Below are 25946 nucleotides of genomic sequence, written 5' to 3'. Positions count from 1 at the left end.
CTAGCACAGCTCATGCCATGAGGGATTCCCCAGGGATGGGGTAGGCAGTGCACAGCACAGTCATCCAGGGGAATGAGAAGATATCAGACAGCTGGTTCAATTTAAGTCACGTATGGAAGCACAGGGACAGTGGAGCATAGCCATCATGGAAGGAAATACAGGTTCGTTCGCTTTCCAGCCATGTGAGGAAACAAACAGAGCAAATGAGTTCAGATTCCATCCTGTGGACTTTGGGTGCCCAGGAAACCAGGGCATGACATCATCTGGTGGAAAAGAGACAGCAACTCATACAGCCTCTGTAATGTTGTAAGAAACGGTCACTTTCTCTACACGGAGGTGAAGCTTCTGCTTTTAAGAAAAAAATCAACCAGACACTGCTTACAATGTGCGATTCTGTACAGCAGTTACAGCACTTTGAGAGCCAACTTTAAAAAATCCCTTTCTCCAGGTAATTTTATCATTTAACAGTGGTAGAAGACATGGACCCACACAGTGGGCGTGTGAGTTAAAGGAGCAGATGGGGCCAACTATCAGTCTGGGTTGCTGAAGAGGCCATGACCCCATGCTGTACACCTGATGGGTTGTTTAAGGCATCGGTGGGTCTCCCCCTCAGCGTGCATGTGCCAAACCACAAAAGCTTAGTGTTTCACCAAAGAAAAAATCTTGAAAGCAATTCAAGGGTCTACACTAAGAACAGTAGAGTTATAATTAAATCCACCTTTGAAAGTAGAGTACCTCTTTTTAGGCTTGAAATAGCACTCTGTATTTTAAGCATCGTTGGAGAAAAAGGAGAGAGGTTGAAAACAAACATTTTCATGTAAGGGTTTGGAAACTCAGCGTACTAAACATTCACCAAGGCTCCCTGTAAGCACTGGAGTTTGTCCTGCTGCTGCTGGCTGAATTCACATCTCTGACCTCCAGCAGCGGGCTGGAACCCATCTCCGAGCAGCCCCTGCTGTGCCGTGCAGCCGTGAAGGACGGCAGGCCCCGGAGCTCAGGGACCCCCGAGCCCCGGCGGGCAGCGCACCGAGCCGCGGCGAGGAGCGAGCCCGGCAGCCCCGGGCGGCTGCCCCACGTTCTTGCTCACGCCCAGCACACGCGGAGCACCTGCGGCTTCCGCGCCACACGGACAATCAGCGCCTCCGGTGCGGGCGGGTCGCAATTGGAGGCTCCGCGGGGCGGTGCGCAACCTGCGCGGGTTTCCTACCGGCCCTCCCCGCCCCAGCCACCCCTTGTACCGGCCCCGCGGAGCGAAGCCCCCGCGGTATGGCGTGGCGGGCGGCCGTGCTGTGCCTGTGCGCGGCGGCGGTGCTGTGCGCGGCTGCGGAGGAGCTGCGGCTGACCCTGCTGCACACCAACGACGTGCACGGGCGGGTGGAGGCGCAGGGCGCGGGAGCGCGGGGCTGTGCGGGCGCGGAGCTGGCGGCCGGCTGCTTCGGCGGCGTGGCGCGGCGAGCGGCGCGGGTGGCGGCGGAGCGGGCCGCGCACCGCAACGTGCTGCTGCTGGACGCCGGGGACCAGTACCAGGGCACGGTGTGGTTCTCCCGCTTCAAGGGCTGGGAGGCAGTCCACTTCATGAACCTCCTGCGCTACGACGCCATGGTAAAGCGGGCCGGGAGTGGTGGTGTGGGGCTTCCCCCCTTTGGGTTCTGGGTCTGTGTCTCCCTTTCCTCCCCTTGCATTGCCGCCTCCTGGAGTGCGTACCGTTGCCTCAGAGAAGGCTGTAGGTCACGCTAACAATCGTGGTCAGAGTCGGCCAGGGGTAAGAAAGGAGAAAAGAAGCGATGTGTTAGGTGACAGCCACCCGACTGAGTGGAGTCATGAGCTGGCAGCCGCCGGGCAGCCAGAAACCGGGAGCTGGTGCCAGGGTTACACAGAGGAAAAGGCAGGCATGCCGTGGAAGAGCTCCTCTTGGGAGAGGCAGGGGCTTGGAGCGAGCTCGGGAGAGGGGTAGAATCCTGCGTGAGGCGATGCAGCGGGTAACCTTGGCCGAGGCTAGCAGCCTGGCATGTGGAAAGGGCCAGATGGTGCATGTTGGCAATGCTGTTTCAAAGGGTGAGAATTGTTAGTTTTCATCAGTCCCACCCTGATCCTGTGCAGTCCCACCGGAGCTGTGTTCTTGACAGGGTGTAAGGGGCTGGATGCGAGTGGTGCAAGGACTGGAACAGCGCACCTGTGAGGAAGCTGTCTGGGGCTGCACCAGTCCTGCATTTCTACTCTATCTCTTATGGTCGTCCGAGTGCTGAGAGGTAGAAGAGTTTGAGGCTGAGATTGGGGGATGTCACTCCATGTCCTTAAATCTTTTGTCTGCTAATGCATAAAGAATTATTGTGGGTTATTTTGCTTGCATACAATCCCAGAAAGTAGGAGAGAGATTAATGTTTGAGAATGACTGCGTATTTATTTCATCCCAAATGACAGCTTGAGGTAAAAATCTTTTGTGCATATCACATCCTCTGTCTTCATCTTTTTCACTTTCTCTGGAAAAGACTGCTCTTTCCCAGGTAAAAATGGCTTCACCCATTTCTTCCCTCTGCCTCGGAATTGTTGCGGAAGGGAAAGGGATGCCCCAGTGCACTCTCCTGGGCTAAACACACTTCATGCCAGACAGACAGGTCTGTGAAGGATGCTGCTCCCTGTTTGTGTGGCTTAACAAACGGTTTCCTAATCATAAAACTAACAGGATTTTGCTGCCAGTGGTGACGGGGAGGGGTGTGTGTGTGTGTGTGTGTGTGTTCAGGACTCATTCTCACTGAGAGCTGGGGAGCACTTTGGGGTTCTGCAGTGCAGAAATAGCTCGAGGTGGCTTTTCCTACCTTTCTTCCCAAAGCTTGCTGCTGACTGTCACTCCTCAGCCTTGCGTTTGCTGATTTAACTGGTTCATGGGCGGGCTGGGAGCTTGTACAGTTCCTGATTATATCACAAGAAGAAATCCTAATGGGCAAATCAGCAGTATTGAACTTGTGCTCAGTTTTAGAAATGCATTATGTAGGAAGCATCTGTTGACTGTTTAGGAGATCCCATGAGCTTTTTCATCAAAATAAGATGAAAAAATAATTCCACACCATACTGGATAGCCAGAGGCTTGTACTGAATGCTTATGTCTTAAGTGAAGTAGTCAACCACTTGCTCTCTGCGGAGGTGCTGCGTATTATACTTTGAATATTGTCAGTGGATAGAAGGGGACAGGTCAGACTGAGAAGCTACAGGTACTCAGGACCTTTCTCTGCTACCACAGAGCCTGAGGACAGATGCCAGGTGTTGGGCAGTGCTGCAGCATCCCTTTCAACTCTTCTGTCCATGGACTGTGAGCACCATGCAGTGGGGATGGTGGCCAGGTGGGCATGGGGATCCATGTAAGAGCCACACTGCAGAAGGGCGAGCTAGTGTTTCTTCAAGCAAAATTTGGGAAGTCAGATCCCTAACAGAAGGGGTGGAGGTTACTGAAATGGTTAGAAGCAAGATACAGGAGTAGGATTACTAACAGGATGAAGGAGGGAACATGAGTCATGGAAGTAATTACAGAATGGGGGCAGGAGCCATAGCAGGATTTAGGGCAGCCTGGCAGTTAGAGGTTTATTCCAGAAATGGGTCAAATTTCCTTTTAGGTTAGCTATTTTCTCATTTCTGCCCTTTCTCACCTCAAGCCTGTTTTGTCTTGTTTAGCTAGGTATTGCCTTCCAAATTTTCTTGGCACTAGCCTTACTTTTTGGTGTAATTAACACCAAAATCAAAATTAAGTACCGCAAAGGCAGTAATTGGAGAGATGATGGAAGTCTTCTGGTTTTACTTTTAAGTTGCATCTTTCTGTTAACTTGTATCCTGATTTTGAAATATTTTTTAACCTGGTTTCTTGTGAAAAGGAGGATTATAGGATCACATGCTGTGTGCCTGAACATGTCTGTTTATTCCTCCTTGTGACTTACACTTATGCTGGCCAAGGGATTCAGATTTGGTGAAGGGATATTGCACAGGTACAGCATCCTAGAAGCTCTGGGCATAAGGGTGGTTAGGTAGAGTACAAGAACCCAGAATGGTCCACATCATCCTCCCCAGAGGACAAGTTGCATCAAATATAAGACTGTATTATTAGCCACCAGTGATTTCTCATGAACAAGAGATTTTGTAACCACCCACACCATGGGAAAAGTTCTGATCAAAGCTTGTATCCTAATGGACATGAAATAATCCAAATGCAAGATACAAAGACAAGAGAAGCAAGGTTTCATAAGTGGTTGGTTGGTTTTGTTGTTTGTGGGTTGTTGGTTTTTTTTTTTTTCCACAACAAGCTAATGGCAGTTACATCCAATTCAACTTATTTCATTTGCAACCTTGGGGGGGGAGGGAGGGGGAGGGTGTAATTGCATATTTAGGATAAACAGAAGGCACATGCATCAGCCAAAAGGAAATAGCTTGTTACATTCTGAGATACTCTACCAGTCCATGGATGTCTTTTCAGAACGTCAGTCAGTATCGAACTGACGAAGGAATCAAAATGAGTTTCCTTAAAGTGTTATTCTTTTTTTACATTATTTTTTACAGCAAATTAGATTGCAGTTAGAGTATGGTTAGAAAGCTGATACAGTTGGAGTGCCCTGTGGCTTCCCAGGTCAGGATTTTCCAAAAGACAGTTCTTGGTTCTTTTGGAAAAGTGCTGCAGCAGCAAACGATTTGGCTCCTTCCCTGGGGTGTGAGTAGGGTTCTCACTAGCATCAGCAGGAGTAATTGGTTGCCAACGTTACTGCTGATATCCTGACTTCCACAGGGCCACTGGCTACCTGCCTGTAGGGATCAGAGGAGTTGGGGGTCTTTGTCTCCCCCAAAAGCCAGACACTGCCAATCAGTTGATTGAAATATTGAACTTCCATGCCTCTAGTGGTCCTGCTCGGGTTGGAATGTGACCAGGATTAATACAATCTATTTGGGGAATAAAAGCTGGAACGAACACATAGAGGTTGTTTATCTGAGTAGAGCAGAGAGGTGCGTAAGTCTCTTCAGATGGTGAATGTGACTTTCCCTGCTTAATCTTCAGAATGAAATTGTAAGCACACTTTTGTCTGGAAGAGTTGGTCCGATGGCTTTAGCACCCCTGTCATGCTTTGCTCTAACTGCCACCTGAAAACTTGTCCCAAGTTACACTATGACTATGTTTCTATAGCTATTTCTTCTGTTTCACTAACACCTAAATATGCTACAAGGTTCTTGCATATATCATGCTTCAGCAAAGTTGCCATCTATGGAAGTTTTGCTGGTTATCATGAAACTTGGAGGCACAGGCATGTGGCATGTTAGGCTGAGCATGAAAAAGGGGTGGGTAGGAGAAAGTTTTATGGTCCTTAAAGCAAGTCCATTTTTGTTAGGTTAGGCACCCAACCTAGAATAATTAAACATTCTCATCTTGTTGGTATTGCTGATAAACCGGCCTGCTTGTTTTGTGTGATATTTTTAGTTTAGATATCGTAGTTTCTATGACAGTGTTACCATAGAATCAGAGAGTCATGGAATGGTTTGGGTTGGAAGGGACCTTAAGGATCATCCAGTTCCAACCTGCTGCCACGGGCAGGAACACCTTCCACTAGACCAGGTTGTTCAAAGCCCTGTCCAACCTGGCCTTGAACACTGCCAGGGATGGGGCAGCCACAGCTTCTCTGGGCACCCTGTGCCAGTGCCTCACCACCCTCACAGTAAACACACCTGCATGTATGCGCGCACCTGTACTATGGATTGTCTGTGGAGATTTTCCCTAGTTGATAAACATTAGAGCTTCCAGTAGGAAATTATATTGATGTCTAGAAAATGGTATTTTTTGCGACATGTAAAAATGCACAAGAACTTTTACTAAATGTGAATTAAATGTGTTTTAAAACCTGTATTCCAAGCACAAGCTTTTAAAATGCATGTTTTATTTAAAGATAACATATACTGTCATTGGTATTTAACATTTTTTTCAATCTTTTTTTAAAGCAATGTATTTTCCATACACAAAATACATATTTTCCTTCGTGGTTCTTGTTAATTCTCTTTCTTGCAGTTACAGGGTGAAAAACCAGTGGGTTTTGGTTTGGCATGTAATTGCAGACCTTATTTATGTAGGTTTTGACTTTCACGTCTGTATTGATATAAGAGTCTGAAAAGCAAAAAACTAAACCTAAAAAAAAACCCAAAAACATTTGTGTTCATGAGAAACAGGGATGTGTTGTTTTAGATAAGATAGGGTTTTATTCCCTAGAACATAGATCTTGTTTTCTCAAACATACTTTTATATATAATTTATGAGAGCATTTAGACTGAATATTGGAGGTGGGGTCTTATATTTTCTTCTTGCTTTTCACAGGCTTTGGGGAACCATGAGTTTGATGAAGGTGTGAGCGGATTATTGGATCCTTTCCTTAAAAATGCCAATTTTACAATTTTGAGTGCTAACATTAAGGGAAAAACCCCGTTAGGGAATGAGATGATGAAATATGTTAATCCTTTTAAAATAGTACATTTCGATTCAGAACCAGTAGGAATTGTTGGCTACACTACAAAGGAAACTTCTTTTCTTTCACAGCCAGGTACGTTTTCTTTAGCATATAAGTTTATATCCTTTGTTCCTATTTTATTACTTGCCCACTTTTGAATCCAAAGATGAATATTTTCAGCTGAAAGTGAGAAGTTTGTTGTTGTTCCATCAGTATTTACTTGTATTATTCAACTTTGTAACTGCCTGATTTTTAAAGTGGAGAAGGCTTGTTAACATTAAAAGCCATGTTCATACAGACCTGTATTATGTAGCATCACTGAATTATCCAAGAATATAAGAAGGTCAGTGAGATTGCAGAAGAGCTGGGGAGGTGCTTTTATTGTTGCCAGGCTTTAAAATTATTATTTTATATTGTTATTTATGCATTTAAACAAATGTTAAAGCTTGTCTCTAGAGTGAGATGTGTTCAAACCACGGCTTTTTTCTGTGTGTTGAAATTTTGATCTTAAATGCCTCCAAGCTTAAGCCTTAGTAAAAGCCAGGAGAGCTTCCTGTGTATTTTTGAAGCAGAAGTTACCCAAGATGTTTTTAGCCTCTCAAATATTTCCAGAAATTAGACTACAGAAGGAACACCCATTCAGCTTTTACCACAATTGCTTCATTCATGAGTAAAATTAGAATTGATGAGGAAAAGGCTTCTCAATTTCTGACTATTTTTTCCGACATTGAAGGGGTTTTGGTTTGTTGAGGTTGGTTTTTTTTAGTAAAATAAAGTGGTCCACTGGAATGAGAAACACATTTAAATCAGCTGTAGGAGATCTGAGTCACTGCCTGCTCAAAGCTCAGCCCCACCCCCACCCCCCGACAAAATCAGACTCTCTTCCCTGTTTTTCACAGTAGGGATGCCCTAAGCACCGGTTTAAAGCAGTTTCCACACTGAGAAAGGACTTAATATTATTACTTTTCTTTCCATTGCTTAGTAATAAAGAAGTAATGCATAGCTTTCTTAAGAAAAGGAATATTTAATACCTTGAAGAAATATTAGAATATAAAACTGTTCCTTCTGTGCTTTTTAATTCCTATTCTGTATGTTTAAAGTATCAGGAAGCGGACGTCTGAGGTTAGAATAGACTTCTATATCTTGCTTCTGTTTTACAGTGATGTGTTTTTGGAGTCCTTTCTTTTCTTCCTCCAACAAAAAAGGAAATTGATCTATATTTTCTATAGGCAATAGAATTTCACCTGTGCTTGAGGTGAAATTCTTGAGGGGTGAAATGCTTGAGGGTAGGTGTCATCTGACATCATGCTAAATTTGAACACAGTCAGTATTGTTCTTCATTAAGAATTAATAAACTAGATCTCAACTCTTTCTCCCAAACAACTCCATTGGTGTGGTGAGGTCATCAAATAAACTTCCTTGCAAAGAAATATACTAGAGGAAAATCCAGATAGCGTTGGAATGATCCTCTGAAGCATTTAACTACACTTCCAGTAACCTTTAGACATCATACTGAATGTCTCAGTATGCTGAGATGCTATAACAGAGACCACAAATAGAAAAAACAGTGTTAAAAGGGAAGGCTTGTTAGTTCCCTAACTGTTGGTTCCCCGAAGCAGCCCTAAGCCAAGTATATCCCACAGTGCAATTGAGCAACAGGCAGAGCAAATTCTAACACCAACATTTATAGTGATCCGAGTTTTTACAATTTTCCGCTTTGCCTTCTCAGTGTGTGGAGGAACATTTGGAAGCTTTGAAAATGTGAATTCAGGATATGTTAATATAGCTCAGTGACTGTGTATCACCCATGACCTAGCAATACTTCAGACTGATAAAATCATGGCAGAGGTGGGTTGGTGGCTAAATAATTATCAACCTAATTCCTTAATTCAATGAATTAATGCGCATTTTAAATTCAGCACCATGCTTATCTCTACACACTTCTTCCAGATGATTCTTTTTTCTCAGACTCTGCAGCAGTTGCTTTGGCATGCTGTATGCTGTTAGGGCATTCTCAAGACAAATAGGAAGTATGAGAGTGCTGAAACGTGAATTCCTACCTGACTGCTTTCTGTGGAAATCTCTTGTGGGTGTGATTTCTTCTGTTGTTAAATCCCAGTAACTTTGGTACAATTATGCAATTACAATTTGTAGTTTTCATAGTTTGCTTAAAACAGCTGTCAGCATACTTGAACAGAGTACGAAGTCCCTAAGTCTCAGTGGTTCCATTGTGAAGGAACAGTTAATCTTTGCTGCAGGTACTGTTACTGTTGTTCGGAAACCAGAGGGATGGGGAACTCTTAGCACAATTTATAGGTTACAGCCAATTGGCAGTTTTTCTAAAGTCCTTCCTTCAACTATCTCAGCCAGTTTTTCCACGTCCTCCAAGTGTTGTTTATAACTTGGCACATAGACAGAGTTGTCTATGTATTTGTTTTGCACTAGTAATCCTAAAACCATCTTTCTAGTATTTGATGGTACCAGCTCACTTGCTTTAGTTCTGAAATGGTGTTGTAGACATCACACAAAATGTTAATGTCTTTATCTGTCCTGAGAGATGCTACGTACATGTTTGGTGCTGTGAAATAATATATCTCGTTTCATCTGCTTTATTTTCATATAAGGTAGAATCCCAAAGCTGCTTACTCTGTAACCCTACAGGCAGCAAAATATTTACTAAAACTATCAACTTGGCAGAGTTTTCTAAAATGGAATTTTAAATTCCATTTATTCCACTTTATTCTGGCTAGCTTGCATAATATTTTTAACATGCAGCCGGTTCTTTTTCCTTGTTCATTTATAGCAGTTTGGATGTTTTATCTGAAACTCTACTCCATCTAAAAAAAGAAGAGGATGTCACATCAATTTAATGCCTTGAAACTGAAGTGAAATACTGGCACAAGCAATAACTAACTCTTAAATAAGCGCTCATTTCAATTCAGATTGTTTTGAAAAACGTGCAGGTGGGTGCTAAGCAGCGTATTGCTTTTCGCCTGGTTTTGTAGAGAAGTGAACACTGTATAATTGCTCTTACAGTCCCCCGCTGTATGGCTTTTGAACCTGCTGGCCCATTTCAGCTCTGTTAGATGAAGTGCTTGGATGACTAGGATATAAAGCTTGTGAGGTGCCATGGCTGGGCCGAGGGGAGGAGGTGCAAGAAGCCCCTGCAGCCCCCCTGCAGGAATCCCTTTTTGAGGACAAGGTGGGCAATGGGCACTTGCTGGGAGGGTGGGTCAGAGGTGTGACTGCCTGCCCTGGTGCTGGTGGCTGCCTGTGCCCTGCTGTAACAGTCCTGGGAGAGAGATGGACTTACTGGCACGGGACAAGCCTTGTTTTAACCCTCATTATGAAGGTAGGTTTGCTTGGTTTAATATGGGTTGAAGATTAATAACAGTATGTCTTCAGCATATTGTAGGCTGCAGGAACGTAGATGGGTAACAGAGCTGGTGCTGATGGGGAGAGCTCAGTTATCATGGACCACCCGGCATGGGAGAAGTTAGCCTGCAGCCAACTGCATGCTGGCACATCTAGTCAGCAGGCTGAAATTTGCTCTTCATTTAGAGAGCCCAGCTCTCTTTACAGAACTGGTCCCCAGACTGTGGTATGCAACACCATTGCAGCTGGTCCAAGGATGGTAAGATGAGTATGTGAAAGGCCTAGGCTCAAGGAGTGTTTCTCAGGCTTCCCCTTTTGCCAGTAGCTCTGTATCAGGCCCAGCTTCTGTCAAGCACAAGGATGTACAAAGAGGGGCTGAAGTTGGTGTCTTCCTTCTGCATGGAGAATAAGGCTAAAGTTGAACTAAGTGCAGTCTTCCACTGTCTTAGGAGGGGGTTTATAGAGAAGACGGGGACAGACTCATCCCAGAGGGATGCAGAGAAAGGACAAGAAACAATGGGCTGAAGTAGTAAACCAGGAAATTATGGTGAGACGTAAGGAAAAAATTTGTCACGGTAAGAGCAGTTAAGCCATGAAACAGGTTGGCCAGAGAGGCTGTGGAATTTCAGCTTGCTGGGACCAGACCCTGAGCATCCTCACTTGGCTTTGAGTTCCTGCTTTGAACGGGTTTTAGACTAGATGGCTGCTGGAGGTCCCTTCCAACTTCAATTAACTTATGACTCTTTGATTCTTAAGAAGAGGTCTGCAGGAAGAAAATGTGGGGATGCGCTGCACGATTCACTCTGCAATGTGCAGTACAGAGATTCCCTCTGGCAATAACAGAACTATTCAATGGGTGTGGTGGTGAACCAATTTATGTAACCCTCTTTTATCTCTTCTATTGTAGCTGCTTCCTCTTCATTTCCTGAGACATTTTGCACTGGATTGTGAATTCGTTTCACTCCTCCTTTTGTTATGAAATAATGTAAATCTTTTGACTTAAAAAGTATATTTCAAAATGGTTTGATCAAAAACTCAGCAGGAAGGAGAGGAATTAGGTAGAGGGTGAATTGGTAGAAATGTTTCTCGGCTGTCTTCACTGGTAAGTTTAGGATTACAGTTTGTTGACTCTGTTCTTAAACTCCATTCTTAAAACTTTGTCAAAGAAATTTTGTCTCCTACATTGTAAGTCCTGTTGCGCAACCCAAAACACTGTGCCCAGGATAAAAGTACATGTTTATCTAGTGCTCACATAACTGTTTGTCATGTTAGGGTAATTTCAACGGGCACAGAAACCTTGCAGGTTTCCCTGCATCGTGCTCCGGAAAAGGTTTCTTCTTTCCAGACGCTCTATTCTTTATGTTCTTGTTGCAGGATGGTAGCTCAGTTGTGTGCTGTGCTGTATTGGTGTTGCTGAAAGTGGTTCGCATTAGGTGAGATAATCTGTGTAAAAAGGCAGTTCAGAGTTTGCACTTTTAAGAAGCCGCTCTTTAAAGCCTCAGGGGAGAGAGGAAGGGAAAGAACGAGATGGGTGTGGGGTAAAAAGAGAGATTTAACTCAGGAGAAGATAGAAGATCTCAAAGAAATATAATTTGGAAAGGAAAAAAGGCTTTATAGTACAAGTGTTTATACTCAAACACTGACATATTTAGTTTCCTTTCTCTAGTTAAATAACAAAAGCTGTTCAATTTTTGATGCCACAGTTGGTGTCACTGGTATTTTTTTATGGAGTTACAACTTGTTTAGTATAGGTGAGTACATACAGCTTAGCGAAGGAATGTTGTTTTAGTCTAAGCACAAAGGTGCTCCTGAGAGATTGGAGAACATCAGATCAGAAGCCTGGACCAACTAAGGGCATTTAAAAGCCACTGATACTCAAAAGTGCCATTAATTGTACAAAATAGTGCCTGATATAAACTACGTTTTTGTTTGTTTAAACTAGTACTGAATTAAAGTACTTTGTAAATATATTAATGTTTGTTTGTTTGTTTGTTTTAAGGGGATGATATTATCTTTGAAGATGAAATTGAAGCATTGCAAGTACAAGTGAATGAACTTACTGCTCTGGGAGTGAACAAAATAATTGCACTGGGACATTCTGGTTTTACTGTGGACAAAGATATTGCCCAAAAAGTGAAAGGAGTGGATGTTGTAATTGGAGGACATACAAACACATTTCTTTATACAGGTATTTAACTTCTTACTGAAATGTTGCTTCTAAAGCAAAGCTAAAACTGTTTCTCTATAACCTCAGAGAACTTTCACAAATACAGTTTATTGCTGGCTGTACTGGGACAGATCCATAGCTGGTACCTATACATAATTTCCATGGAAGAAACTGATTTAAAACAGCCTGTAGGTAGGCAGTACCCTAACTCACTGAAAGGTTCCTTAATGCTGTGGATGTTCAAGGTGACCTGTACAAAACAGGACAGAGAGAGGTAGTAATACTAGTAAATTACTGCCAGACATACTGTACCTGTTTCAAGTTCACACATACAAAGGAGTAAATAAGATGTTTACATTGTGTGTGATAACAAAAGAAATGAATCATGTAAGACTTTGAAAGTGAATACCAATGTTGATTTTCTGTAGAATCTGATTCATAGGTCTCCATTAGCCCTGACATTAAAAAACTTTTCCCAAGTTTTATCTTTTTCATTCCTACTTTTAATCTCTGATTTTGTTCCTCATTTCTTTAGAGGTAGACATCATTCCAGAGATGAACACTGTTGATCTGATTTCTTCCACAGCAGTGCTACTGTAGGGCAAAACCTGCCATCAGCAGCTTCTGCAGTGCTGCTGCCTTCCCTGACCCAGTGTGTAAGGACACAAGTAAGAGAAAGGCTGAATTTTTTTTTTTTAATCATCAAAGATAGCTCATTAAATTTAGCAGAAACTTCATTAACTGGTTGAGACTGTGACAGGAACTTTCTGTAATTTTCTATGAAATTTCCCTTATGCTCTAGTCATAGGGATAGCACCGTGGACCCTAGGAATTTAAACACTTAAAGGTTTTGCACTGTCCACTTCATCCTCTCTCTACTCATCTCCTCTCACTTTCTCATGCCTTTTTGTCTCATTTGGGCTCTCACATTTTACTGTCCCACTTGTTAAAGAGAAACAATTGCATGCTACAGATATACATTAAACAGTTTGGAATATCTCTTGAATTTGGCCTCAAGGAATAACTGATTACTAAGCTGGAGCCACAGAGCATTTACACACCTACCTGGAAGTCAGAGGCTGCAAACACTTAGGATAGGGATGCAGCAGAGAAGTGGCCAAATTGGAACAGACAACAGGACCATCCATCCCAATGTCTTGTCTCCAAGACTGACTGAGAGGGAATGGTGAGGGAAGAGTGGGAAGAGTGGACAAGCCTGTGGAGATGCTGCACTCAAGTCTGCCCCCATCAAAGGGGGCAAAATGTCTTAAGTCAAAATGGCTTATTGGACATGGTCCAAAGAGATGCCACTGTTCGCAGTTGGGAATTGTGATCTGAAGTGCTCTGGTAGTTGAAGTACCGAGTTCATGTCCAGTCTATATCTGTAGGAGTCCACATGCACATCTTTTGTCATCGCAGAGAGTACCCCACTGTCCAACTAGACTAGATCAAGCTGTTCCACCTTTCCCCATTTGAAACTGTTTAAGATTCACAAAGCCAGAGAGAACATACAGGGTGGGAGTCTCCAGCCTTCAGGTTAAAGACCTGAGCTGGGAGTGAGTTCTTGATCCCTTCTCTAAGGGCTGCACTGTTTTGATAAAGCAAGTCTATCTTACTTTTTTATTAACGCTGGAGAGATGAGAAAAATAAAAAATAAGAAATATGTGGGGGAGATACATCAAATAATACGTATCCGCTTACTCAGCATATGTTTTCTGACAGACTGTGGTCTGAGTCTGTAACTTTCATTCCAAGTGCTGAGAAGCACTTGCTAATCCATCCAGGAGCACCACAAGTGTATTTGTGAACCATTCCCTTCTAAGTCAAAGCCATCAGCCAACATTCACAAGGAAACAGCCACATCTCTGGAGGTGATTTGGCTGCACAGTAAACATCTAAATTTGTGTGTGTGTCTATGTGTACATTAAGCCTATAAGCTCTCATTTAAATCAAGAGATGTTAGATCAATAACTGGCAGGAGAATTTGGGAGAATGTTTTGGCTCAGTCTAAGTGGAGACAAACCAGCTGGTCAGCTGAATCTTTGGCTGTCATGGGAGTTGAGAAACAAACTGCCCATGGCAGGTACCTCCATACAGATACCTTAATATAAGGGCCTAATCTTGGACTAGTCCAACCTGTCTGTCTCTGAGACATTTGTAAATCTCTGGTTTATCCACAGATTATGCGGCAGATGTTGTCTTGACTTTTTCAGGTGTGATTTGGGTGTGTAGAACTGATTCAAACAGTAATGGTAGTTTTAGGTTGCAGCATTTTAATTTCTGTTTTTCATCAGAAAGGATGTTCTGAGAACACTGTATGCTGGCTAAAACAAGGTAAGAAACAGGAAAATGTTACCTAGTATGAATTTGTGCATTTGTAATGAAACAGCATCTCACACTTTGACTGAGATGTGTGCATGGGTTCTAGTGCTGTTTTGTCTGGGGATAAGATGCGCTGAAAAGTCTTTTCATTTCAGAAGGAACACATCTGCTCTTACAATAGAATAATGTCATGTAGTAATTAATCCTTCACAAAAGTATCAGTGTCAGAAAGTATTTCTTCAGGAAGCAAAAAATGAATAAGCACGTAACCATGCACAGCTGATGTGAACTAAAATGATGACCAGAAAGCATAAATTTCTCTTGCTAATACTCTGTTCATTTGAGGGCTACACAAGGGCAAGAGATCAAAAACTGATTCCTTTTTCAGTTCCAAAAAACACAAAGCCACTTTGCGTGGATAAATCCTGCAGGGTTCTCATTAGCTACAGGATTTCTTAAATTCTTCCCAAAATAAATATCAAATAGTGAGGAGGCACCACCAAGAAACCAGCTGTGTTGGCCTGGCAAAAAGTAGAAAAACTAGTTCTCTGGTAAATTTGGTTCAGCTTGTATTTTGTTAGAGCTTTTCTCCCTAGAGAAAAGCAATCCCTCCCTGCGGGGACTAGAGATAAATATGAATTGGAGTTCTAGGAGGAACGTTTGTCATGCTGCTTATCCCAGGTTTTCATGTTATATAAACAACTGTAAATGGAAGGAAACCACTTATTCAGTGAGCAGTGGATGTGAACAGCCTGCTTTCCTCCGGATCCACGTCTGCTCCCCCATGCCCCGCCATGCCCCACCTCTCACTGACACAGGGATGGGAAGTGCCACTGGCTTTGGGACAGGAGGAGCAGCAGGCTTTGAGGAGGCTCTGCAGCAGGGCCATGCAGCACACGATGCCTCTCAGCGCTGCCTGACCTTGGTCTTTGCTGGCAGTGGGGTAGAAATACTGAGGGAGTAACGGGGGAGCGATACTACTCAGATAATAATGTCAAGGAGTCAGGGAGAAGGCTGGTACCCTGGAGATAAGAGCTGTGCTGTGTAGTTTTCTTTGCTGCTTTCCTCCCCTCTGTGGTTTCTAAATCATGCGGTAGCCTATGCAGATTGAGCCAAGATCTCTTTTCTCTGTAAATGCCTTTAATCTATCTGTTTCCAAGTCCTGCATCTAATCACCCTTCAAACTTTGCAGGTTGGTAGGAGTTTTAAATCTATGACCACATAACTCTAATGCTAATGAAGTTTGCTTTTGCAGGGGGTTTGCAGCCTGCCTGAAATCTTGGAGGCTAAGTTGGGCATCGGAAAAAGAAAAAATGCACAAATTCATGGAACTGCCTTGTATGTGATCTGAATGTATATTATCCATAGTTCAGACTTTGTTATATTGAAAAGTCCTGTGTATGTTTTATTAACATTCTCATTTTCTATCTGATGCAGAATAATGTAGTGTGAAGGCTGAACAATAAATTTCTTAGCCAGAGGCTGGTACACGTGCACTACAGAGATACTTATATTGCGGTAACTGCAATGAAAAGTTCCTTTGTTGCTGTTGTGACATGATGTCATGGAGAAGTGTGCTGTCACAACTTAAAAAACACTGTGGCAGTTCTTAGAGCTCATGTCCTGAAAACAACATTGTCTCTTATGAAATAACATAACTGAATGTTATATTACTGAGCGTGTGTTTGTCATCCAATACATTTATGGCTGTTTCTGCTTAATGTCCTATTTGGGGTTTTTAAAGCTGAGAAACATTTGAAATGTCATTCTAAGAATGCCTGGAAGGTCACATGAGCTGAAGACCTGCTTTATATGCTCGTTTTGCGCAGGCACCCCACCCTCTACTGAACAGCCAGCTGGCCCATACCCATTCATGGTTGACTCAGATGATGGGAGGAAGGTGCCAGTGGTGCAAGCTTACGCGTATGGAAAATATCTTGGTTACTTAAATGTTACATTTGACAAGAAAGGAAATGTGGTTGAAGCAGTTGGAAACCCCATTCTGCTGGACAGCAGTGTTCCTGAAGGTATGTGGAACAGACATTTGAATTTGCCTGCAGCACTCTACTGCAATTCAAGTGTTATTATGTTAAATCCACAGTACAGTGTCGAAGAAGAATCCAGCTTTCTTCCCACGCTTGCAGTTCTCTTCTGCATAGGGTTCAGGCTGTTACAGTTGTACCCATTTGCCTCTGTTTCTTTTTCTGAACAGTGGCTTTTGAATATGCACAAATTCAGCATATGTTTTTGTCTGTTTAAAATGACTGAAAGTCCTTTTGTAGGACCTCAGATGATACGCTACCGTACCATTTAGGAGAGCCCGTTTTCGCTAGCCCTGTAATTATGATTTAAAAGATTATGAGGACTAATTTACACTGTTTTGCCAGAGGCTGGGTTCTCCGGAACAGAGTTTAGGGCAATGTAGGAAATTGGAAATGTTCCAGAAAAAAACCTCTGGCAGCGTGCAAATAAAATACATGAACCCACAACTTTTTTCAACACTGAGTGTGTTCACTGTTTCAGCTCTGAAAGATGTAAAGAACTTGGGAGGAGGAGAATCTGTTGCTTTCTGTTCATAACTGTCTGAGCTCTGTTATCTTCTTTTTGTTGGCCCTGTAATTACTTAGGGCTGGTTCTCTAGTCTCCATTTGTTGTCCAGCATTTGCTGTATGAAGCTTTTTTTCAAGGTATGAACCTAGAAAGTCTGAACTTTCTAGGTTCTACCAGAGTATTTATGAAATAAATAATTCAAAAATTATTTGTTCATAGATATTGACTGTGTTATTCTCAGTGATCTGTTAATGTAATGAGATGATATAAAGAGACTTTACATTCTGTCTGTGATGGCAGCAAAACGAAAAATTGAGATATGTGGATGCTCTTGTTTCGTAAATGTTGCTGTTGCTGACAGGTGGCAAATTGCTTAAAACTAACAGCTGATACAAAGCAGTTGTGACATTATCTGTATATACAAGTATCCTTGTATCTGGTATTTTTTTTTTCTGAAAGAATGAGATTTGCATCTGGCAGACAGATGTGCATAGGGAATTAATTTCTGCGAGGAGTTTATTCGCTGACATTGATATTTGAGCTAGTATTCCTTTTAACACTATATTAAAGAGGAGGAAGCTATATAATAGGAAGGAAAAAAAAAAATGTCAAATATAGACCAAGCTCACTGGTATATTAAAAATTCTCTCACCTGTCAAGGTAGGTGCTACAAAACCTGCCAATCAGCGCTCAGAACAGGACTGGGCAAAAAATACTTCTAAGTGCTGGGAGATAACCTTGCTGTGGCACAGGAATAGCTTGTTTAATTGGTTGTCTCACCCTGCCTACTCCCTTTCTAGGCTTTGAAGTGAGTGTAGATGTCGTGTTGCTTGAAGAGCCTTTAAGGAGAGTGTGACATTTTAGAATCATGAAGAACAGGGTCTTTTCTAAGCTTTGTATTCACTGAAATGTCACTAATATGAGATACATGCGATGCTTATGTTGCACTCTTATACTACTTTGTAGATGAGCACATTAAAGAAGAAGTGGAAAAATGGAGGAAAAACCTGGGGAATTATTCTACAGAAATTGGAAAAACTAATGTTTACCTGAATGGTACAAGCCAAGCGTGCCGTTTCCAGGAATGTAACATGGGCAATTTGCTCTGTGATGCTGCGGTAAGACATTGCCACTACAGGCGGCAATGACATCTAAGTGGTACCCCAGAGCTATCAGATGAAATGCTCCAAACTCAGCACATGGGCTCTGCTGCTTTCCAGCACTGTACCTAGTGCCTCCCTAGAAAGATCTGGCAGAAGCAAGGCTGTAATGAATCTTGCTGTATAGAGTAAGGAGCAATTTATTCTTTGGGTATATCCTCATATAGAGAGCAGCTCACAGCTGGCTCTGAGGCTGCAGTTTTAAGAGACGTGGTAGTCTGAGCTAATAAATAAGTATTTTATACGGGGGCTGAAGGTAATATCAAAGAAGATATAAAACCTTTCTGTCTCTTTTCAGTCTCAGATTTCATTGGCTATAAATTTCCAGAGCCTAGAATAAGTGAAGATGAAAAATCAGTTTAAACATTTTCCTTTGGTAGCTTTATGAGAATATTGGACATCGAGATAAAAAGTCATGGAACCATGTTTCAATGTGCATCCTGAATGGAGGTGGGATACGGTCACCCATTGATGAACAGAGCACTAATGGTATGTAAAATGACAAGCTGAATAACAGCTTTATGAAGAAGGAAGCATATTAAATAGCAATACATGCAGTTACATCAAACTCAGATTTATTAGTCTTGATGCTTGCTGGATGATAAAGACATAGGTTCTTTGACTGGGACAATGTATGTGATTCTCACCTCTGCTGGCCCTCATTTTCTTAAATTGTATTTGCCATATTCCTTGTCAAAAATGTACTGTTAAACAACCTAAAATAATTCTGTAAACAACAAAAAAAAAAAAAAAAAAAAAGAAAAGTCAATATTAAGTCTCATTCCCCCAGGTAGCATTACTGTGGGAGATTTGCTGTCTGTTTTGCCATTTGGAGGTCGTTTTGATTTGGTGAGGGTAAAAGGCTCCACGTTGAAAGAAGCTTTTGAGCACAGTGTGCACAGATACGGAAAAGGAAGTGGAGAGCTGCTGCAGGTTGGAGGTACGTTTTCTTCCTTCCTCTTCTCAGTTTTCCAAACCCTTCTATTGGCCTTGTTTGTATTATGCCTCTCTAAGAATGGAAATCGAGGTGGCTACACATGCCAGCCTGTGCCTCACGCGTGCCAGCTGACTAACACTGCTTAGCCTGCATATGTTTAATGGAGCCACTGTAGCACATGGGCCATCACTGTTCCCATCCGCTGAGACAGGATTCCTAGTTGGTTCAGTAACCCATAATGGCAGCAGTTTAATGCTTCAGTTAACTCTGGGAAGATAAATAATTGAGTATAGCTGTAATACACTAATAGCTACAACAAACTTTGGGTTTCAGTTCACTGCCAGCCTACCTGAAACCTCAGACTAGATGTCTCTGCCAGCTTCTGCCAAATAGTTTACCAAAGTCATTTTGTGCCATTGTCTAATGATCGCTGACAGTTTTAGAGTTAGTCCAACTGGGCTATGGAATTGCTGCAGTGAGTTTCTAAATATTTCAGGGATGAACAGTTAATATTAAAAACATATGCATTTCTTGAATTGCAGCTCCCCATATATTTATCCAGATGTATAGTAGGCTACAGTCATGTTTATTCCTGGTCTCTCTGTGATGCAGTGCAGATTTTATTGTTTATTTAATAGAAAAGCTAAAAACAAGCACAGGGGCTGATGGATTTCCCACCCCTCATTCCCTCCCCCCGGGCCTCTCCCCTCAAATAGCCTGATGATGGGGGTGCTACCCCCCGTATGATCTACAACCCCCACATGCCAAGGACACAAGCCATGTGTCTCACTAGTAAGTTACCACGTTCGTAGGTGCCACTAAGGTAAAGCAGCATCAGCCCCTCTGCTTGCTGCCTTCTCACAGAAGATAGCTAGTAGCTCTGGAAAGTGTTCAGGACAGAAGATCCAGAGCAGGAAGAGAGCCAGGGTTGGAAGAGCCTCTGTGCTTTATAAGCTGTAGTGGCTTCCTGATCAGGAAATTCTTGGCAGTGCTGTTGTGGGGGCCTCACTCTCCCCAGTCTTTGACTGAGGAAGGCTCACAGCTAGAAACGTTACTGCTCCTACAGTGAGTAGAAACCGCAACTTTCAGTCCTGGCCTGGCTTTCTTTTTTCAGCACACTACCTATTATCCATAATAGCTACTAAATTAGGGTGGCTGGCTTTAAAAGAAGTCATTTCAGCCAACAAGCCTGGGCAATGAGAAAGCATATGACTACAGAAATAAGGGAAGGTATTTTTATATCATAGTATCCTAGGTGTTTTTATATTGCAGTATCCTGATCTCATGACTTTTCCTTCTGTGGAGTAGTGACAAGAACAGACAGTAAGTTAAGTAACTGAGGTAGGACAGTGGTTTGGCATTTCTGTAATGTTGTAAGTTTTCTTGCATAAAAGTTGAGTAAGGAAAAAGGTTGTGCAAGGAAAATAGGGCATTGACTGGTATAATTCAGAATGACACAACCTCTCAGTTAATGTAAAGAATCAGCTGAAGATGACGTAGGATGATGCTTCTAGCCCTGGATGTTCAGTAGGCACTGCATAAAGTGGCGTTCCACTGTGTATTTTTGTAGGCATCCACGTGGTCTATGATCTCTCCAGAGCCCCGGGAAGCAGAGTTGTCAGTTTAGAAGTGCTCTGCACAGCCTGCCGCGTCCCAGCCTATGTCCCGCTCCAGATGGACCAAATATACAACGTGACTCTTCCATCCTATATGTTATTTGGAGGAGATGGCTATCATATGCTGAAAGACAAAAATCTGGGATACAGTAAAGGTAAGTATGAGAACCAACAGGGCAGCAGATAAGCAATTCCCAAAAGTTAAAAGATCTTTCTATAGTACAAGTCTCAGACTTTTTGCATTTACTGGATAGATTAAATTTTCTTCTAGTCTGCTTGTTTGGTTTTAGCCAGCAACTATGTTCTTTTTTAGTTATATCACAAAAGGTTCAAAGAGAAACTGAGCCTCATCAATTCAGCACTGCTTAGAGAGCAGTTCTTGAGGTCAGGATAAGCCAAAAAAGGAGCAAAAATCACACTATGCAGCATACGTATTACACATACTGCCTTGCACATGTACTCATTACAAAACAAAGCATCGAAAAGGAAGATGCTATTTTCTTTAGACTTTAAATTTCCACTTTCTCTAAGTATGTGCAAAGACAGAATGATCACCTCTATTACTGAAGGACATGCAGCTCAGGCAGGGGGACAAATGCGGAGCTGCTCTGCGGGAGTTAGCCTGCCCCTCCGAAAGCAGCGGGACTCTGGCGACAAGACACGCGGCTAGAGACCTAAAAAGGAAGTGTTTTGCAATGCTGTCTGAAGATTGCCTGAAGCTGCCTGCAAACTGTTAGAAACTCAGCGTTCATCCAACGGACATGTACATCTTTTAAGAGGAAGGGAGACTTGAAAAAAATTTTGAGATGAAAATTCATTTTTTATTTCTGAAAACACAAGAAGGAGGTAGTGCTGCAGTTAAAAGGGGAAAACAGTATCTTCTAGGAGCACATCTATATTTTGCCAAACTTTATTTTAATATGTTCTGCTTCTGGATGATAAAAGCATGTTTTTACCAAAAAAAAAAAAAAAAATTCCATTTGGGCCTACATTACAGGCTCTTTTTTTGGTTCTACAGGGTGTTTCAATTTAAAATTGATTCTCAGAGGTAGGACTGATGTTAAATTCAACCCCTACAGCTTGTAAATTTGGAGAGGCTGTTGCTCTCACTTATCTGTGCACATGGAAATAAATTCACATGTAGAGAAATCATTAGGAATAATGCAAGGAAACAACTTGAAAAGTTCTGGTAAAGTCTTCCAGAATAGCAGAGGGGCAGAACTATAATTTTTTCTAAGGTGGAGGTGTTGGACTTTAGGATATAAGAGCTTGGACCGGGAGCGCAGCCAGAACTGTAATATTCAGGCTGAGGGGGTTGGGGTAGTTCAGCCTGGGGAGGCCTTATAACAGTCTTCCACTACCTGAAAGGGGCCTACAGGAAATCTGGAGAGGGACTTCTTACAAGGGCATGTAGTGACAGGACAAGGGGGAATGGCTTTAAGCTCCAAGAGGGGAGATTTAGATTAGATATTAGGAAGAAATTCTTCCCTGTGAGGTTGGTGAGACACTGGTACAGGTTGCCCAGAGAAGCTGTGGCTGCCCCATCCCTGGCAGTGTTCAAGGCCAGGTTGGACAGGGCTTGGAGCAACCTCGTCGAGTGGAAGGTGTCCCTGCCTGTGGCAGGGGGATGGAACTAGATGAGGTTTAACATCCCTTCCAACCAAACCACTCTAGGATTCTATGAATTTCAGATAGGTTCTGAAATTTTGGTTTAAGAGCCAGGCTGCTGCAGAGAACACTTTTTTTTGTCTGTTTAGGTGAACCTGATATTGAAGTTGTTTCCCGTTACCTCCAGAGAATGAAGAGGGTTTACCCAGCAGTTGAAGGTCGAATAAAGTTTTCTTCTGGAAGTCTTATTGAAGCAAGTCTTACCCTGATTTCTGTGTTGTTCACTGTAATGTTCTTGCATACTTGATTTTTGCTCACTGTGTTTCCATTTAGAGGGAGGAAGGCAGGCAGAGAGGTGATGCCAATGAATAGAAAAGAGAACTGTTCCCTTTTCTTAAACCTTAAAATGAATGTGTGTTTAGGTTTCTGCTTGTCAACAGTAAACAGCACAACCCATTGTCCTTAATCTGGCAGAGGCATCGAAGCACATGGTGCAGAATGAGAGGGCAGAATTCATAACTTCTCTTAGTTTGAATCTGCAGGTACCTGCAATTCAATTTGAAGTTTCAAGAAGCAAAGTTCCAGGGAATACTCACGCTCCATTGTAAAACAACCCCTGACCAAAATGGGATGTTTTTAACTTTTCATTCTTTTAGCTACTTTAGATAATGAGTTGATTAATAATCTGATTACAGTAATGTAAACAAACTTTTAGACATGGACTTATATACACCTTTCTTTGATCTCCACTCAGGGTTAAAGCTGTCAGTCTGATATTTCTATTTTGCTTCCAGTCATATGCCTTGTAGAGCTGGATTAAACTCAGTGTCATTAAAACCATGAGGTCCATTTACATGCAATTGAAGGAAGTTTTTCCAATTTTCCTTTTGAAGATGCGGCATCTCACTTATGTTTTCCATTAATAAATAATGCAATGAAAGCTTGATTTGATCTTCATCAATTTAAACAAACTGTATATATGTATATACTTCACTTTACAATGAGCAATTTGGTGACTGTATCTAAGTGAGAACATCAGCTATGATTATGGTGCATGTTTATATGAAAAAGTTTACACTTTTTTCTAAAGACAAAAGCCCAGGACTCCTCATTACTCTGTATCAGCAGCATTCAGAGAGAATGTCAGATATGTGTATCGACTCCTTTGGAAGTAGCCCAGTAGCAGGGCTTTTTACAGCAGAACCTGGCTTTATAACAATTGTGATCATAACTCAAAAGTCTGTCTCATCTACGGCAAGACTGTGTTTGAGAAACACACAGATTACAGAGAACACAGAGAAACAAACAGTTCTAAGAGATGGGCTAATGAGTAATGGAGCTTTGAGCAACCTGGTCTAGTAGAAAGTGTCCCTGCCCATGGCAGGGGGGTTGGAACTGGATGGTCTTTAGGGTCCCTTCCAACCCAAACCAGTTTATGATTCTGTAAGTATAAAGTGAGAAATCAGATTAAATGCTAAGTGACATTTCTGGCACTTTACCAAGAAGTGATTGCTTATAAGAGAGTGCAAACAATGATTATTTTTATAAGATCATTCACATTGGAATTCTGACATCACGTTTCCATGTTGTTTATTGCTGAATTAAACTGATTATGAGTGTTTTGAATAGACCTGCTGTGTTCTTCTGGAAAGTGCACTACACTTTTGCAGACTGAAGATACTCACTTCCTAAATTCACTGCACCTGTGGATTTCCAGGAGAAGGTGCACCAAGATGAACATTCAGGGTGTATAAATTTCAAGACCTCATTAGTTTCCACATAAATTCAAGGGTTGTGAATGAAAAAGATCTGAACTACGCAGCTGCATTAGGCAAGTTGTTAGAACAGGAAGACAAACAACAGCTGACCTTGACACACTACTTGTTAGAACATGGCATTGATGATTTGTCAATACCAGCCTCTGAAGTTACTGATTTACAGAATGGTCTTCCCCAAATCAACATAAAGGCAGTAACAGGGAGTGCACTTACAGACAGCGGTGTACCCACACGCCCGTTTTTAAGGAGTTATAACAACTCCTTTGGCATACCCAGAGAGAAAGAACACTTTTATCTCCTTTTGACAAACAGAAGGAAAAAGTAAGCAAAAGTAATACATAGAGCTAACGCAAACTGTATTGACAACACCAATACTGCATTAGAGTTTGTAAAAAGGGAGAAAATGGGCATTGTCTGAAAAGAAAAACTGAGGAATGCCTACTGAAGTATCTCTGTTGTTCTGTGAGTAAAACTTCTTAACTATCCACACATGAAAGTCCTTTTCAGACTTTCTTTTATAAAGGCTTGGCCAACAAATTAACATTCACACACTTTTGATTGTGTGATTAATTAATGAAAAATTAAGATTTTCCACACACTTTTATACTAATACATATTTAGAAAAATGCTAGGAACAGACTCACATCTACTCTTCTAAGCCTGTCAAGAGGATGTCAGAAAAAAACCCCAACAAATCCAGATAAGAAATTGCAGAAAAATAAAGACTAAGGTAAAAGTCAGTTCCACTTTTCACACCCATTATTACTTTAAGAGTGCTTTAGATCTGAAGTTCAGGTATTAAACTAAATTACACACATGATTTTCCATGCTCACAGAAAGCATGAAGGCCAAAGATAGTTCTGAGATTATTTCTATGCAGTAGATTCAATCATGTAATTTGTTTTAAAAGAAAAAATAAGATTTGTTGAGACGGTTAAAAATAAGTTTTTGAGAGCATCCTACAACTTACTCCAAACAATTTTTTCTACATATCCTTGAAGGAAAACAACAGCAATTGCTCTTTTAGCAAAGTATACGTTGGCTGATCTCCCAGCTGTCTTATTTTATGTCATCCTGTAATTTCACATGAAGAGATTTTGAGGAAATGAATTTGACTTTTACTAGTAACAGCTAAACCAAGTTTTAAATTAAAAGTACAGATACAGTATTTACTTGTAATTGGTATTAAATTTTAATGTCTTTATTGCATAGAGATCTTTCTAGAACTTATATTTTAGGTTATTTACAAGAAAATATACAATGCACAGTTAAAACATCACACATCCAATTACAATAGTGCACAGCAGATGTTTCTACTGGGTGTCCAGCAAGGTCCCTCCATTCACATCCAACACGACACAGAGCTGCCTTCCTTTGGACCCTGTTAAGCAGTAATGGACGAAAAAAAGCAACTGAAGTTTGAAAATGCATGTTTACATAACATGACTAAACTGAGCTGCAATGATTAAAATGATTAATGGTATTTGAAAACATCCACTTGAAAGCAGAGTTGAGAGAAAGGAACCTGCTTGCAGGTTTTTAATACTATTTCTCAAAACAAGTATTTTCTTCTTCCTTTGGAAGTTCTAACTAATTCAGCAGTCCTAACTGCTAAATACAGTTTTCTAAACACTGCAGTTCTCTGCTCTGGAAATGGCACTGGCATGGTCTTTTTTCAATTAGATTTCTTTCCCTCCTCCGCTAGGAATGCTTCTCCTCTCTCAGCTGTCCCTTTTCCTTGTATCCTGTCTGACAGACTTTGTAGGGACTGGCTGTACATTGTAGTGAAGACAAAACTCATCACAGGCATTTTTCAGCTCTTACCCGTAGAGCTTGTTCACTTACACACACTGACATTAAACACAACATCTACTGAGTGATCCAGCATATATCTGCACTGGTACATGTAGCGGGATAGACCTCCAAGGTATCAGATCTTGAGAATGGGAAGCAGACTGACATTCCCACT

General features: G+C 41.8%; 2 protein-coding genes across 5 annotated transcripts in view; one reads left to right on the top strand and one right to left on the bottom strand.

Annotated features, from left to right (window-relative positions):
• Positions 1-1156: 1156 nt before the first annotated feature.
• On the top strand, positions 1157-23139 carry NT5E (5'-nucleotidase ecto). The gene is made up of 9 exons (XM_030489347.1): positions 1157-1602; positions 6335-6557; positions 11839-12027; positions 16158-16355; positions 17845-17996; positions 18419-18527; positions 18829-18978; positions 20546-20746; positions 22349-23139. Exons 1-9 carry the CDS (start codon positions 1267-1269, stop codon positions 22504-22506), a joined length of 1716 nt encoding a protein of 571 aa, XP_030345207.1. The 5' UTR covers positions 1157-1266; the 3' UTR covers positions 22507-23139.
• A 1583-nt stretch (positions 23140-24722) lies between these two features.
• Positions 24723-25946, bottom strand: part of SNX14 (sorting nexin 14) — a 56746-nt gene continuing 55522 nt past the window's right edge. For 2 of the 4 annotated variants that reach the window (XR_003991811.1, XM_030489343.1), the window contains one exon: positions 24723-25358. Coding sequence is in view for 3 of the 4 variants with exons in the window: in XM_030489343.1 (XP_030345203.1) it covers positions 25320-25358 (39 nt within the window). In the remaining variant the exon portion in view is untranslated. The remainder of the gene's footprint in view (positions 25359-25946) is intronic. The other 2 variants (XM_030489345.1, XM_030489344.1) reach the window with 2 other exon arrangements.

Source organism: Strigops habroptila, chromosome 6 (genome assembly GCF_004027225.2).
Source record: "Strigops habroptila isolate Jane chromosome 6, bStrHab1.2.pri, whole genome shotgun sequence".
In the NCBI taxonomy this organism is placed as follows: domain Eukaryota; kingdom Metazoa; phylum Chordata; class Aves; order Psittaciformes; family Psittacidae; genus Strigops; species Strigops habroptila.
The sequence above is the reverse complement of the archived record's forward strand: the minus strand, read 5'-3'. Positions and strand labels throughout refer to the sequence as shown.